Source organism: Panthera onca, chromosome D2 (genome assembly GCF_046562875.1).
Source record: "Panthera onca isolate mPanOnc1 chromosome D2, mPanOnc1 haplotype 2, whole genome shotgun sequence".
Taxonomy (NCBI): domain Eukaryota; kingdom Metazoa; phylum Chordata; class Mammalia; order Carnivora; family Felidae; genus Panthera; species Panthera onca.
In genome coordinates, this window is record NC_138349.1 from 37,423,287 (window position 1) to 37,439,699 (window position 16,413).

General features: G+C 42.4%; 1 protein-coding gene across 6 annotated transcripts in view; it reads left to right on the forward strand.

Annotated features, from left to right (window-relative positions):
- PANK1 (pantothenate kinase 1) overlaps positions 1-16,413 on the forward strand; it is a 101,430-nt gene that overhangs the window by 52,793 nt on the left and 32,224 nt on the right. Inside the window, exon 1 of one of the 6 annotated variants that reach the window (XM_060642068.3) lies at positions 7,656-8,004. The exons of 4 other annotated variants lie outside the window; for them this stretch is intronic. In XM_060642068.3, coding sequence (XP_060498051.3) covers positions 7,917-8,004 — 88 coding nt within the window. In that variant the 5' untranslated portion in view covers positions 7,656-7,916. Of the gene's footprint in view, positions 1-7,655; positions 8,005-8,371; positions 8,784-16,413 lie in introns of those variants that run through there. One more of the 6 variants, XM_060642069.3, reaches the window with a different exon arrangement.

The following is a 16,413-nucleotide window of genomic DNA, read 5'->3' on the forward strand; positions in this document are numbered from 1 at the left end:
TGATGATTTGATTCTTTGAAGCATGCATAAGTAGCACCTTACTGAGTCAGCTCACTTCCCAAATATTTTGAAACTAATGATAGTCCTAATAAAATGCTGTGAGGGTCTAATGTGTTGTAAATGGAGGGCTTTAGTTTGGATAGCCGCTGGATGGCCTAGGGCCAATTATTCACCTATGTGTCAGTTCCAGGATGGAGATAATCATACTACTCATTGGGTTGATATGAGAATTAAATTAGATAATGTATATAGAAAGAACCTAGATCCCTGCTTGGCATATAGCATTTATTCAGTAAATGCCAGCTCTCATCACCCCCATACAGAATACTGTCCACTGTTAATCCAAAGGACAGGACAATTGAGCTGCCAGAGATTGACTTCCTTAAAAACAAACAAAACAAAACAAAAAACAGGCTTAGAATAAGAAAGACCAAAATGTTTTATTTAATTAGCTATAACACTCTTAGTCCTTCAATTATTTTTTTACCCTTCCCCAATACAAATAGTGGATAATAGAAAACTGTAGAGAAAAAGCAGGAAAAAGTACTTACAGTCCCATCACTTAGAGAAAACAACTGTTTACAATGTGCCATATTTTACAGGTAATTTGAGATCATACTAAGATGAGATTTTGCTAGCTTTTGTTTTTAAAAGTTTTAGCATAAGCATTTTCTTATGGCATTAAAACTTTTTTTTTTTTTTTAATTTTAGAGAGAGAGGGAATCTCAAGCAGGCTCTATGCTCAGTATGAAGCCCCATGCAGGCCTCGATCCCACGACCCTGGGATCATGACCTGAGCCGAAATCGAGAGTCAGACACTCAACTGACTGAGCCACCCAGGCACCCCAAAACATCATTTAAAAAAATTTTTTTTTTACGTTTATTTATTTTTGAGACACAAAGAGAGACAGAGCACAAGTGGGGGAGGGGCAGAGAGAGAAGGAGACACAGAATCCAAAGCAGGCTCCAGGCTCCGAGCTGACAGCACAGAGCCCGACATGGGACTTGAACTCACAACCGTGAGGTTGTGAGATCACAACCTGAGCCGAAGTCGGTTGCTCAACAGACTGAGCCACCCAGGTGCCCCAAAACATCATTTTTTTTGTTTTATTTTGTTTTATTTTTTGGTTGGTTTTTTTTTTTCAAAACATCATTTTTTAAATGGTTGTATTATATCCCCAAGAATTTATTTAACCTTTCTCTGGAAGCTGTAGGCTGCAGCGAGGGGTCTCTACATCATAAACATTGCTGTAGCAACAACTTCATGTGTAACTCTTTTTTCTTTTTTTTTAATAAAGATTTTTCTTAAGTTTATTTATTTTGAGAGAGAGAGAAGGATCTGGGGAGGGGCAGAGAGAGAAAGAGAGGGAGAGAGAATCCCAATCAGGCTCCGCCCTGTCAGTGCAGAGCCCGACTGGGGACTCAAATGGGCTCAAACTCACCAACAGTGAGATCATCACCTGAGTCAAAATCAAGAGCCGAACACTGAACCAACTGAGCCACCCGCGTGCCCTTGTCCGTGACTCTTTCTTAAGTTATTGTTGATGAGATGGGTCGACACATACTTTTTGGAAGAGGAACCAAAACAGCACAAAGTAGTATTTAGATGTTTCCTTGAAATGCTGGATATTTTAGACCACAAGGACACTGTTAGATGAGCCACCCTGGTGGAGTGAGGAGAGAAATGCAAAGGAGATTGTTGGAGTCACCAAACACTATGCTGCAGAAAGGCAAGTATTTGGGCATCCTCAGAAGACTGGAGGATCAGTGCTGCCCTCTCCCTTCCCTCCTCTGTTGCTTGGCAACAAGCAGAAATAAAGACTGGATCAGGGAGGGCAGCCTCCTGTGGGGTGGGCATTCTGGCTTCTCAAATCATTTAGATAGGATGCTACGAGCAGAAAATGGGTGAAAATCCATTGCACCCATAACATACTCGTAGGTACAAACCAAAGAAACCTAAATCTGTCACCCGTTTCAGCTAGCCAGCATGGTGAAAGTATGAGGCCTCAATTTTCCAAACATTGGGGTATTTAGCTTTGGCATTTGGGCTTTCCACTTCCTATGAGAAAAACCAGGATAAAAAAGATCATAGAATTTTCTGGTTGTATCTGCACAGAGGGTAGATATATATGCTTTTTTTTTTTTTTTTTGTAAAAAAACTGTACTCAGTACTTCTACATGGATGGGAAACATTGCAAATTCAAGAACACAAGACCGAAATGGAAAGCAAGGGCACACTGTAGTATTCCTACCATGTGGGACGTGGTCAGAGTCCCAAGTTTGCCCATGAAGTTATGAATTGTGCAATGCACATTTAAACCGAAGATTAAGACTTTAAGACCCAAGTGGCCTGCATCTAAGTGGTTAAGTCAGGTATCAGAATGTGTTAGGCATGTGAACACTTTTCCTCAAAAGACCAGTAAGTGAATTTCAACCTTAATATGAAGGATATTTTGCTTGGCACAGTAACCAAAGATGGAAAGGGTGCTGTTAATGTTTAGCATGTGGGGCATTTAACAAGTGAATAAAACAAAACCCATCATGGTTTTGGAAATAGAATTAGTAGAGAAACAAAGGAGTACTGGTTTTAATTGACAGGTTTTGGGGGTTTGTTTTTGTGATAGCTTGACTTGTGTGTAGGTGTGTGTGAGTGGCTTTAATACAAACCAATTGCCTTGAAAGTAAAAATAAATCAAGGTTTGACTTCTATGATATTTAATTACATGTGCTTTAGCTTTAATAAGTAAGCCAGTATTCACCTTGGGATGGCAGTATTCTGAATCAGATACAGAAACTGTTCAGTGTACCCAATGTGGCGCACAGAATTTCTCAGAAGACCTTTTCTGTAGGTGATGGAGCTATCCAGTGTGGTCTCTCATTACTTAATTCATGACATCTCTTAGATGCTTAGACTTGGCTAATCATATGTGTGTGTATGGGTGGGTGGGTGTGTGTGTTCGTATTCTCCTTGGGAATACATTTGAAAATAACCGATGATTCGAAGGGGTGAGGTAATGTTATTTTTAGAGGCAGTTACATCAAAATAATGATCTGGACCTCCAGCAGGTTTCTCTACAGTTTGGAAAGAGGACGGAAAAACTTATGACCATAGTGAGTACTTAACAGTAGTCACTTCCAGTAGAGTAGCTGTTATTGAGCAACAGCTGTGTACATATTGTTCTGTACGTGTTTTTATGAAAGCATGCACATTACCAACCCCACTGTCCATTTTACAGATGGAGAGAGAGAGGCTCAGAGAAGTGAGGTATCCTGCCCCAAAGCCTTTATGTAGTCCGTGAATGACCGGGCCAAAATTCAGACCCAAGTCTAAGTCCATTGCCAGCTAGCTGGCTCTCTTTTCTGCCCTGATAAACTTATTATTTATGTTGGGAAAAGGAAGTGTGTTCTGTAAAACTTTAAGAAGAGATGAGTGTATGCAATCTGTGCACCTTGGGCGAAAAGCTCATCCATGTGCCTGTGGAAGTAACGGCAGCCAACATTAAAGGGCACTTACTATGTGCAGACACTAAGCTAAACACTTTATATGGATTATCTCAGCAAACGCTCTCAGTACCCTGTGAGTTGGGTACTGCTATAGATTGAACATTGTGTCCCCCACCAAACTCATATATTGACATTCTAACCCCCAAGGTGGTGTTATTAGGAGGTGGGGCCCTTGGGAGGTGATTAGGTCATGAGGGTAGAGCACTTATGATTGGGATTAGTGTCCTTATAAAAGACCCCAGAGAGCTAGAACCCCCATCCCCACTTCTGCCGTGTGAGGGGACAGCAAAAAGATAGCCATCTAGGAGGCAGGCTCTTGCCAGGCGCTGAATCCACCAGTACCTTGATCTTGGATTCCAGAATTGTGAGAAATAAATTTCTGTTGTTTATAAGATACTGAGACTATGGTAAGACAAATCATATGATCTTCCCTCAGCAGGTGAAGAAACTGAAGGATAGCACAAAGGCTTGGGGCAAAACTGTCTGAGTTCAGATTTTGACTCTGCTGGGCTAGACTTGGGTAGTGTTCTGTAGTGGAAAGAGCTTTGAAGCCACCAGACCTGAATTCAGAGCCTCAGTGTGCCATTACTAACAGTGTCACCTTTAGGCGAGATCCTTAACTTCTCCAATAGAGATAATGGCGTCCATCTTACTGGTTGTGAGGACCAAAGGCAGAAAATGGAGATAAGTTGTAAAACAGAGTGACTGGACCCTGCTACGTGCACAGTAAAAGATATTTTACTTGGCAACACAAGCAGGACATTTAATATTAATATTACTGCCGTTACTTAGTCACAGAGGCTTTCAAAACTTTGTGAAATCTCAGGATTTCCATGAACTCATCTTGCCCCAACTGAGACTGGGCTTCATTCAAGGTATCTTCCAACCTGACCCAACATCACGTCCTGAATGGAAGCGCCCTAATTCTGACGTTTCTAGAGGCAAGACACATGGCCTGTGTCGCAATTCTTGACCTCATTGTCAACTTTCATAAGTTGCCCCACTGCAACTCCTGAGATGTACAGCATGACCTGTCTGAGGGTGATTTTGGCAACTTGGTGACTAAGAAGACTGTCATTTGTTTTACTGTTAATCTAGTGTCAGGACAAAGTTGGGTTTTTTTTTTTTTTTTAATGTTTATTTACTTTTGAGAGAGAGAGAGAGAGAGAGAGAGATACAGAGTGCGAGTAAGGGAGGGGCAGAGAGAGAGAGGGAGACACAGAATCCGAAGCAGGCTCCAGGCTCTGAGCTATCGGCACAGAGCCCGATGAGGGGCTTGAATTCACGAACCGTGAGATCGTGACCTGAGACACTTAACCGACTGAGCCACCCAGGCACCCTAGGACAAAGTTATTTCTAAAAAAGGAAGTTTCTTCCTTTGATCTTTACGGTTTGCTATGTCAGCCCCTGAGTGAAGCAGATAATGCACACAAGAGAAAAGGATTAGGAAAGTGAGCACTTTTCCTTTATGAAAGCTGCAGGAATCAAACAAGGCTGCAGAATTCAGAACGGATGCTACTTCTTAGGCCTTCTTTTTACCCACAGCCTAGCAAACCTTGTTCTGACAGATGAGGAGATGGATATTTCTGGGCACTTGTTGCCTTCGAGACCAGCACGTGAACCTTCTGGAATGCCTGGCCCTGACTCAACGCTGAATCTGGGCCACTGGGTCTTTAGCTAGCGCCTCTGGACAGACTGAACTTACGTGAATCTCTGTGAGCTGTGGCCAGCCTGGGCAGTGCCAGTTGCTAGGAATCCTCTGGGCCTTCTGGACAAACAATTCCTTTACAGCCTGAGGTAGGCAGTCCAGGAGGGAACGAGGCAGGGGTGGATCTGTGTGACTTCAAGCTTGATATGGGTCCACAGTGTAATGAGGCTTCTGGCAAAACATAAGCACCCAATAAATGTTAGCTGTCATGGGTGGTGGTGTTAGATGCCCTTCCTTACTTACACTTACTCCTATAACTTCTGCCTTGACCCTACAGTGTATCCAATCTCTCTTCTGCATGACAGCTCCTTAGACATTTAAAGACAGCTATTTAACTGGACTTTTCCATGGCGTCCTGCCCTCTGAAAAACGAAGACCCACACACTCACCTGCCAGACTTCATCATCCTTGTGAGCCAGTACTGGTTGTGTTGAGTTGCCAAGGTATTAAAGCTTAGATGGGAGAATGGCCTCTTGGGGTTGTCATAAAAGGGATCAGGTAAATACTGACCTGGGTGACCTTGAACGCCAAGATTTAATAAGCCTGTATGTCCCACAGGGGCTAATCATTTTTTTTTTAATCTTTTAAAAATGTTTATTTTTTTCATTTTGAGAGAGAGGGAGGGCAAGGGAGGGGCAGAGAGAGAGAGAGAGAGACTGGGAGTGAGAGAGGATCCCAAGCAGTCTCCATGCTCTCAGAGTAGAACTCGACTCAGGGCTCAATCTCACAAACCGTGAGATGGTGACCTGGGCCGAAATCAAGAGTCAGATGCTTAACTGACTGAGCCACCCAGGTGCCCTGGAGCTAACCAGTTTTTATTCCTGTGGGCCACGCACTGTGCTAGACTCTGCATGGGATACTCGGCTTCATGTGATTCCAAGCTGGAGTGTAGCCTGAAGCCAGTTGCCTGGCTTGATTTTACTCAAATCTATGGCATTTCCAAGTCCCTAAACTCTGTGCGTGTAAGTCAGTGGACTTGAACAAGTTGAGGCTGTCTGTTTGCCATCCATACTTTCCCAACTACCAGTGTTTGATGAAAAACATCTAAAAACATGCTACATATTTGGGAGAAGGAAGGTAATATCAGTTTGGTCAAGGAGATACCACATCCTACCTTTTATGGAAGATTTTTACTATGAGGAAGTGGCCCAAATGTGATTTATTCTTTGGAGTGACTGCATGATATATCGTCAACACTTTATTTTTTTTTCAACGTTTTTTATTTATTTTTGGGACAGAGAGAGACAGAGCATGAACGGGGGAGGGGCAGAGAGAGAGGGAGACACAGAATCGGAAACAGGCTCCAGGCTCCGAGCCATCAGCCCAGAGCCTGACGCGGGGCTCGAACTCACGGACCGCGAGATCGTGACCTGGCTGAAGTCGGACGCTTAACCGACTGCGCCACCCAGGCGCCCCTCGTCAACACTTTTAAAGAGTGGTAAGGGGTATCATGAATAATTATGCCAGGACCACAGGCATAAACTGGGATCATCCTAGGAAAACCACAAGTTCCCTTAATTTGATGGGGCCAGCTCCTCCGTGCTCAGGGGAGCTGGTCGTACACATTTCTTCCTAACTCTGCATCCTATGTCCTGGTGTTGGCAGCTTGAAATTGGCTACAGTGAGTGTATTTGCCCTATGGAAATTGGCAAACGCTAAAAATCAAGGTTTTCTTCTTAGGCAGCCAGTTGCTAAACATTTACCAGTACGTCACTGACTAGAATACAGGTCATGGGTCACACAGAGGAAAGTCCCAGACAGCATCAGTAATACGAGCTGAATAATTAAAGCCTTTGATTCAGAGAATGGGAGAAAAAGACTGACATGTCCTTTGCTAAGGAGGAAAATGCCAGAAGGTGAGGAGTTAGACAAAAGAACTTCATTCTCAGGAAAGAAAGTATTCCACACCTATTTGAGGGCCCGCTATGTTTTAAGGGTAGAATTTAGAATCACATTGTTGTCTGCCTCTCTTTCTCCCTCCTAAATTCCTACCCCAAATACCGTTGGGTTCAGTGCCAGATCACCCAGTAGGGAGAACAAGCAGGTGTTAGTGTACCAACAACGCAGCAGGAGAGAAGAAAGAAAGAAAGAAGAAAATAATATACGTGACTTTATGTATATATACATGCATGCACCAGAGTACTAACTACAGGAGAACCATAACTTTAGGCTTCTTCTTTACACTCATTTTATGATTCACTCCTGTTTTTATGTTGAATGACTTGAGTTGTTTTGAGCTACATGTTCGTTACATGTGGACTGGGCAACACCAATAGTTTTCCTGTAAATAGGTGTAAATCTAGCCCCAGTGAACCTTGCACCTTTCTAGGGTGATTTATAATTAATTTACTGTTGGTGAAATGGCAGGGTGGAGTTGCCAGAGGATCTCCATTTCATGTTTTTGGTTAGGGCGGGCAGGCTGAAATTTGTCCCAGCCAAAAGGGAAGGGAGGTTGTTTGTTTGTTTCCAGAGGCAGGATCTGTGGGGCAAAAAAAGGGACTTCCCCAGTTCATTCCCATTAGATTTTTACTCCAAAGGCGACCCGTGATGCCCCACTGTCCTCTCACTGTCTTGCATGAGTATTTGGAGAGTGTTGGGATTGTAAAGAAATCTTTTTACTTGGGAAAACTTCAAATGTTATATAAAGCCAGAGTGTGCATCAAATAACTGCCCACCACTCATCACTCAGCCTATCTTTCCACTCATGTCCAATCTTATTTTTTCTGTTACATCCAAACCTCCCCTTTCAAACTGGATGATTTGCAGCAAGTCTCCGCTATCTCAGTTTAATGGTAAGTGTTTTTATATGTGTTTCTAAAAGATAAAAACTCTTTTTGAAAGCATAACCATAATCTGTTAATTGCTGGAAAAAGTTAACAATGTATTATTTTCAGTTGAAGCTATATAGTATTTTATGATGCACAGTTAGAGGAATAAATTCAGTTATCTAACTACGGTTAAAATTGTTGCATCCTGTTTGTTGATTGATAGATAGATGAAAATCTGATATTGTGTTTCCTGGGAGGGTTTAGTTTGGGGGTTTTTTTGGTATGTTTTTGTTTGTTTGTTTGTTTGTTTGTTTTGCCAGTACCTGCCACTGCCTGTTTATGATTAATTTTTAACCATATCTTCATGGTCTGAGATTTGAAACTTCATTCTCGTATTGAAATAACCATGTGCCAAAAAAGGCGCTTTGGAATCATCCCAGAATCACTGGACTAGAAGTGATTTGTATCTCCCATGTAGTTTCTGTCTTGAGAGGGAGAGACTGGGAACAGGATTAAAAGAATTCCGCCTCTGCAGTCACTAGGGTGGGAACAGGCAAGCTAGCACTCATTCTGAAGACACCTGGGAAGGAGGACTGGGCTCAGACTGGAAGTCTGGGGGTACTGGATTCAAGGTTGAACGTGGAGTTTACAGGAGGTTACCAGGAGGGGTATTGCTGAAATTTGTGAGATTTGCCGTTCCTTCATTTCAAATGAACCACAAGAACAAAGAAAAAGATCCTGAATCTCTCTAATATCACTCTTGTCTGTCAAGCGTTTTTGAGGATCAAACCACTTCAACATCAGTGAGTTCTTATCTGTATAACTGCCAGGATTGCCTTACTCTTGGCAGTTTTATGAGTCTTTCAGTTTTATGCAAAATGTGCTCCAGATGCATTTTATACTTCCTTGCCTTCTTGGACAGAATACTGAGTATCGTGATATTTTCTAATAATTTAGGGATATGACTAATATCTGGTTTTATACTGGGCTGTAGAAGTCACGGCGTGCGAATGGTCGCTCTTTTGTTTTTTAGTCAACGGATACTTGTTAGGCACCAGCTGCATACAGATGAAACTTTTTTAAAAGGGTCCACGTATTTAATTCAAAATTCTTTAAAAATATTTTTCTCTATTGAAAAGCCGTAACTGAAACGCATGTTGAAAACCCCGTAACTAATGTTTGGGTGAGTGCCTTAACTTCTCGGCCTCAGTTCTGTCATCTGTAAAGTGGGCATAAATAAGAATGCCTACCTCGTTGGGTTCTGAGAATTAAATTAAACATTGCATGTAAAGCTTCTAGCACACACCCTGGCACATGGTAAGCCCTTAATGTTAGTCGGTACAGTGCTGCTGCTGGATTAACCCATTTTTTTGTAGACGTTAGAAGAAGTTTCTTCTGGATTCTTTTTTTTTTTTCAATTTTTTAACGTTTATTGATTTTTGAGAGATAGAGGGAGACAGAGCATGAGTGGGGGAGGGGCAGAGAGAGAGGGAGACACAGAATCCGAAGCGGGCTCCAGGCTCCGAGCTGTCAGCACAGAGCCCGACACGGGGCCAGAACTCACAGAGGGCTAGATCATGACCGGATGCTCAACCAACTGAGCCACCCAGGTGCCCCATTTTTTCTGAATTCTTATAAGTAGAGCATTGATTGGCAAGTTTATAGCTCTGAAGTCTTTTAAAAAGTTTGGCCTGGGCACGTATATCCACATAAAATTGCACAAGCTAATATACCACCTCCGTACACGTGTACCACACTCAGTTACATTCTAGGCAAGGCTTAGTTAGGCATATTTGCTTTGCAAATGCTCTCACTCTGGCATAGGTCAGTTATATAATAACAAGTAAATGAATAACCCCATCAAGTTTAGAGTTTTAGCACTTATTATAAGGTTTAGAGGCTTTTGTTTGATTTTTATATTTATTACAAGCAAACTGAGGAGCCGTTAGTTATTTTTAGCGTTCAGCTTTTTGGTGAAACATTTTCAGTAAATCTGTCCAAGCTACTGAATCAGTTTTGATTCCAGAAATCCCCGGATTGCAAGGAAAGCTGTTCAGAAAACAGTTAGGATTTGCACCTACTCCCTGTGAGTCAAACTTGTCTCCATATTGCGCAATCCAGACAAAGTACAAAAATAAATTGGGTGCTGAAGTTTATGAGACTGCGGCTGTCATCCCTAAGTGACAACTGTCCAGCCTTTACACATCAAAACAGTGTTGGTCTCATAGATGGACTTTGCATTAAATGTGTACTATTTTTTCTAAAATGAGCCAATGTTAAGTAAGGTGTTGCTTTTATCTCTTCCTTCTGTGAGTTCCATAGTTAAGATGCAATAAAAAATTCCAGGGCTAAGTTGTTTGAAAATCTTACCTGAATGATAGAGAAGGGCACTCTGTCCCCAAACTAATTGGCACCAGATAAACAGAATACTTTGAATGCTCATGTTTATATTTTTAAAGTTTTCACCTCTTTTTCCAGTTAGATATTACATCTAGCTGTGCTTTGGATAAAAATTGTTACAGTAAAAGAAAACATTTAATACTAATTACAGTGACTGTCACCTCTGGAAACTTGCCAGCAATAAGCCAGAAGGCAGCTGAGAACCTGGTAAGGAAGCAAACACGTCTGAGCAACCAAAATCAGTGTTGGGAAATAAATAAAATTAGAGACGCTTTTGCATTCTACATTTAGTGTACTTCCTGTGCTCTCTCTGAGTCTGTTTACTCTTACTAAAGGCGCAGTGTTAACAGACATGAATTTTCTGGTTTCTCTGCATTCATATATAGCAGGTTTGGGGTAGATGTACTGCAGTAACATTGATAGCAGCAGGAAATTAACAGGATTAGCCTAAAAGCAAGACATAGAAAGCCATAATAGAGACAAAAGAATACTTAAACCCTAGTAGCCTTGGAAGCAGAGAGAGGTTCATGTGGTTCTGAGGGCATCACTATATAGTGGGCACAAAAATTGACCCTCATATGCCCATCAGTCATCAGGAAGATCTAAAATTTTCTTGTGCTTATTTTCTTTAAAAATATGGGAAAATCTGTAGAAAGACTTTTTTCAAAAGCAATTATAATTTGGCATTTCTATTTTAAAAGTTATCTATGAAATGAAGGGTTTAGGTCAGAGCTTTATATATGCATGAAATCTGCTTTATTAAGATAGAATGCACATGCAATTCACCCACTTAACGTGTACAGTTAGGTGGGTTTGAGTGTATTCGCAGAGTGCAACCATTACCACAATCAATTTTAGAAAACTCCGTCACCCCCTTACAAAACCTTACTTAGCAGTCACTCCTTTTTGCCCCCACAACTCCTGAAACCGGGCAACCACTGATATTTCGGTCTCTACAGATTTACCTATTGTGGACAGTCATATATTGGAATCATACTATCTGTGCTTTTCTGTGATTGGCTCCTTTCATGGAGCATAGTGTTTTCAAGGTTCATTTATGTCTTAACGTATATGAGCATTTAATTCTTTTTTATTGCCAAATAATACTTCATAGCCTGGAGACAGCATGGGTTATTAATCCATTCATCAGTTGATGGACATTTGGGGTGTTTCCACTGCTATGAACATTTGTGTACAACTTTTTATGGGGACAGGTTTTCACTTCTCTTGGGTATGTACCCGAGAGTGAACTTGCTAGATCACATACAAACTCACGTTTAACCTCCTGCAGAACTGCCAGACTGTTTTCCAAAGTGACTGCACTATTTTATTTTATTTTTTTAATATTAAGCTCTTTTTATTTTTTAATCTTTTAATGCGTATTTATTTTAGAGAGAGAGAGAGAGAGAGAAAGCGTGAGTGGGGGAGGGACAGAGAGTGGGAGACACGGAATTCGAAGCAGGCTCCAGGCTCTGAGCTGTCAGCACAGAGCCCGATGCAGGGATCGAATCCATGAACTAGGAGATCATAACCTGAGTGGAAGTCAGACGCTTAACCAGCTGAGCCGCCCAGGTGCCCCTGCACTATTTTATATCCCCACCAGTGGTGTATGAGGGCCACAGTTTCTTCACGTCCTCACCAACACTTGTTATTTTCTGTTTTTTAAATTATAGTCACTCTAGTGGGTTCAAAGTGGTATCTCATCGTGGTTTTGATATGCATTTCCCTAAAAGATCTCTTATGTCCCGCCAACGCTAACATCAAGTGATTTTATTGTTTTTTTTTTTTTAATTAAAAAAAATTTTTTTAATGTTTATTTATTTTTGAGAGAGAGAGAGACAGAGTGTGAGCCGGGGAGGGGCAGAGAGAGACTGAGACACAGAATCTGAAGCAGGCTCCAGGCCCTGAGCTGTCAGCACAGAGCCTGATGCTGGGCTCGAACCCACGAACTGGGAGATCATGACCTGAGCTGAAGTCAGACGCTTAACCGACTGAGTCATCGAGGCACCCCTAACATCCAGTGATTTTAAACTTTTTGTAGGTTTGAGTGTCATCTCCAATTTAATTACAAGGTTCTCGAATGGCCAGGAAGTGTCAGGCTTTACTTTGTGATGGTTATTGAACCTAAGAGGGAACCCTGCTTAGAGCTGCCATTCATAAATACTAAAAGACTGTTTTAAAGATTTAATTTTTTAAAAGTAATCTCTCTACACCCAAGCTGGGGCTCGAAGTTACAACCCCAAGATCGAGTCACATGCTCTACCGACTTAGCCAGCCAGGCGCCCCCTAAAGGATTGTTTTAATTAAGTGAGGTCTGGTCCTCGAATAATGTGGATTTCACTCCTAGCAGTTTTCACTCGTTCCTGGTTGTTCTTGATTAACAATCGGTCTGCAGACTGGAAAGCAAGTGCCAAGAGGGCAGGTACATTGCCGTATCCCGGCTCTGTGCCACGGTGACTTTCACGGGCATAAACATGTGTTCATGAATCACTGGGTCCATAAGCATGTGGTTGTTCTCAGATTATTTGAAGAGGGACTTGTGACCCCCTCTTTCTTCCAGCTTGCAGCGCCATGTGAGCAGTTGGCACGCCTTTTCTCAGTACCCACCCCCCCCCCCACCAACATCCCCCAGCTCGACTTTAAAGATCTGCCAGGCTCTTGCCATCGAGCTAAAATACATGAACAAAGCCCATTTCTGGTAAACCTGTTGTTCCACCCGGTGGTGCCACTTGGCAATGCTGTTCTCCCCAAAGCCTTAATTAACCACTCCCTGGTATTAAATCGTCAGTAGATCCCTGGAGTAAGTAAGCACGCTCTGGTGGCTTGTCAAGACAGAAAGCTAAACCTCTTGGTGGCTTAAACCGGGATTTGTTTAAGCAGGTAATGAGATTGCCATCTTGAGCTTCAGTGCAGGACATTAGGTAGCTGGAGGAGCCATTCCTGGGTGGACGCTCGGGTCTATTCTGGGTACTGAAATGATCACACTGGAGCCAATCTTGAGTGGCCCCCAAGAGCCACTGTATGCTTGTCCCTTGGCATGTGTCTGCAGAGTCCAAACTACGGAATCTTCTTCCAGGGACCGTACTTCTGATGATGAAGGTGGCATAATCAAAGCCGAGGACTACGTGGAAGGTTGATACTCACCTTCTGTTCCCTCTAGATTGGGCAGGACAGACAGGTTCTTGGTGAGAAATAGGGACAATGACCTTAACTGTCTGTAATTGTATTTCTGCCACCACCCCCCCCCCCCCCCCCACTTCCTCAGCCTCACAAGATGACTGCAGGATGGGAAACAGTTCTCATCTGTCTATTATTTCCCCTCCTTATGACCTGGGACAGAAATCCAGGGCTTGACTGTGGGGGTGACAGGAACAAAATGAGCTCGGTGGTCGCTAGAGTGACATCCCTTTGTCTACTCTGATTTTCTCTCGTAAGAGTGGCAGGGAAAGCTCTCGGACCTTGGGAACGAAACTGCACCTCCCTGAGCTGCTCAGGGCCTTAAGGAAGAGACCCAAGGAAAAGGCTTTTTAACCTCACGGGTTTGACCTTTTGGGTCCCTTCACCTCTAGCTTCATCTTGCCCCTGCTTCCTGCTGGCCGATGTCCAAGCTAAGGCAAGCTAAGAATACATTTATGGGTGACACCAGAATGGCCCCCTGCAAGATTTTTTTTTTTTTACCGCCTCTCAAATCTTAACCTAAAAAAAAAGTAACATAGCTTTCATGTTGGTGTTTCTGTTTGTTGTTCTGATTTCACGTGGTTGTCTGTGTCAAGGTCAACCACATGGGTTGCAAATCAAAGAACATCTGCCTGCCTGACCTAAATACACCGGTACTGTTGCCTGAGCTGACTTCCTTATGGAGAAATGCATGGTTACCTTAAAAATGGGAGTCGCTGGGAGAGAGGAGCACATTGCCAAAACTTAATCATATGTGGAACGTTTCTAAACCCACGGCCAGGGGCTTTCGTTGTGGATGGATGATACGTGGAAATCCAAAAGCTATATTTAAAATTAAATACTGCGGCACTCATGTTATAAATTGCCCCTAAATAATTCCATTAACAAGCAGTTAGATGCGTTCAGGTCCTTCTGTTTCCGGAATGGGAACCTCTTCCAGGTCATTACCAGGCACCACCCCGGGGTTCCTCCTTAGAGCTCCCTCACAGTTACAAGCAAGAGTAGCCCATTCAAACTCTGATCTCTCACTTTTAAACTGTGGTCCAGCTACTTACAGCACTCATTTTGATTCAATGAGAACAGTGGTTTTGAACTTGGCTAGTGAGAATTACAGGTCCCCCTCGTTGAAAATATTTTCTCCAGTCCCGCTGCATCCCAATCTCCAGGCCACAGCCTGGGAGTTCATATTTTTAACAAGTGCCTTAGGCAGTTTTTATAATGAGGCAAATTTGAGAACGAATGTGGTTGAATATAGCCTGTCATTTTTAAATAAATGTAATTTAAACAGTTAACTTTAAAATTTAGTGCACTCTGGGGCACCTGGCTGGCTCAGTCAGTAGAGCACGTGATTTGTAATCTCAGGGTTGTGACTTCAAGCCCCATGTTGGGCATGGAGCCTACTTTAAAAACAAAAATAAAAATAAAATTTGGTTGCATGAAGTACTAAAATGAAGTTGCTTTAAGGAAATAAAATTGTAAACAATCCATAGGAATCCAGTTCAAATTGCAAATGCAAAGCAGACTTTGGTCTGATGTCTTGTCAGTTCTGACCTGGGACTGGGTGTGGAGCAAAATGTAAATAAACACAGACTAACTCTCGTGGACTCCTGACACTTTATGGGTTCCTTCCTGAATAAAAAAAAAAATTTTAAGTTATAATTTTCAACTCTGTTGGTAGAAAGATGAATGTGTTGAGATGCCATGTGACCACATTTTCTTCGACCTGAAAGTTTGTATGTTTTCTTCTAATTTTAAAAGAAATTACAATATTTTCATTCGTGAGTGCCCAAAAAGATCGCAGGCCCTAGACCCGGAGCCTATCGTGTGTCACAGACCATGGGCCTACATGGCGGAGTTGGTGAAATCGGGCCTTAGTTCTGGTGGCTGATGTGATAATACTTATGTCTGCCTCAAAAGTGCTGGAAGGAATTCCTGCTATTCTTTCTCCCTCTCGCAGATGAGAATATGATCGGCATTTTTTTTTTCTTTAAATCAGCCTTCTTGTTCCCAGCCCACGTGCCAAGGAGAAAGTTGACAGGAATCGGAGGCCATGTGCCAGTGGAAGGAAGGTTTTTGTCACACGTGGATGTGTGACCTTTCCCACCACGATCCTTTCCCCCAAACATTCCTCTGCCCCCGAAGTGTGTTTTGAATTGCCGACTTTAACTTACAGGTGTTGCGCTGACAGTAAATCAGGGGCGTAAATCAGGACTCTTCCTACCCTAAACTCCCACCTGAGGGATGTCCAGTATCTAACTGGTTAAGCAACTTTGCTCAGGCTTTCCTTGTCATTGATCGCCTGTGTCGAATGGATTTCAGTAGCAGGCATGATATGGGCAGGGTACTGCCTGAGCAGGGGAGGGGCTGTTGAGATGGGGAATGTAGGCACACTCTTTCCCATGGGCGGGACCACATCTGCCATCGGTGCATTGAAGCAAATAAAACAATTTTTTTTTCTTTTGCATTTTTATAGTGCAGTTTTTGAGAATTCTAAAGTAACTCTGATTATTAAGATTAAATGTATTATTGTAAATAATTGAAAAGCATCTTCAGAAAAAAACAGAAGAAGAAAAAAATCCACCCTCCTCCATGACCCAGAGATAACAGCTGTTAATATTTCAGCCTGAAGTTTCTAGTCTTGTTTTCTGTGCACAAAGAGCTGTTGAATTTTTATCCAAAATAGTAATCATACACGCATCCCAGTTAATCACCTGCCCTTTCACCGAACGACATATAATGAACATGCTCCTCACATCATTAAATGCCGTCCTACAAAATGGTGGCCTTTTTTCCCTTTGTGTGAATGGACAATCATTTATTTAATTTACCTACCTACTCTGTAATTTTGGACAGTAA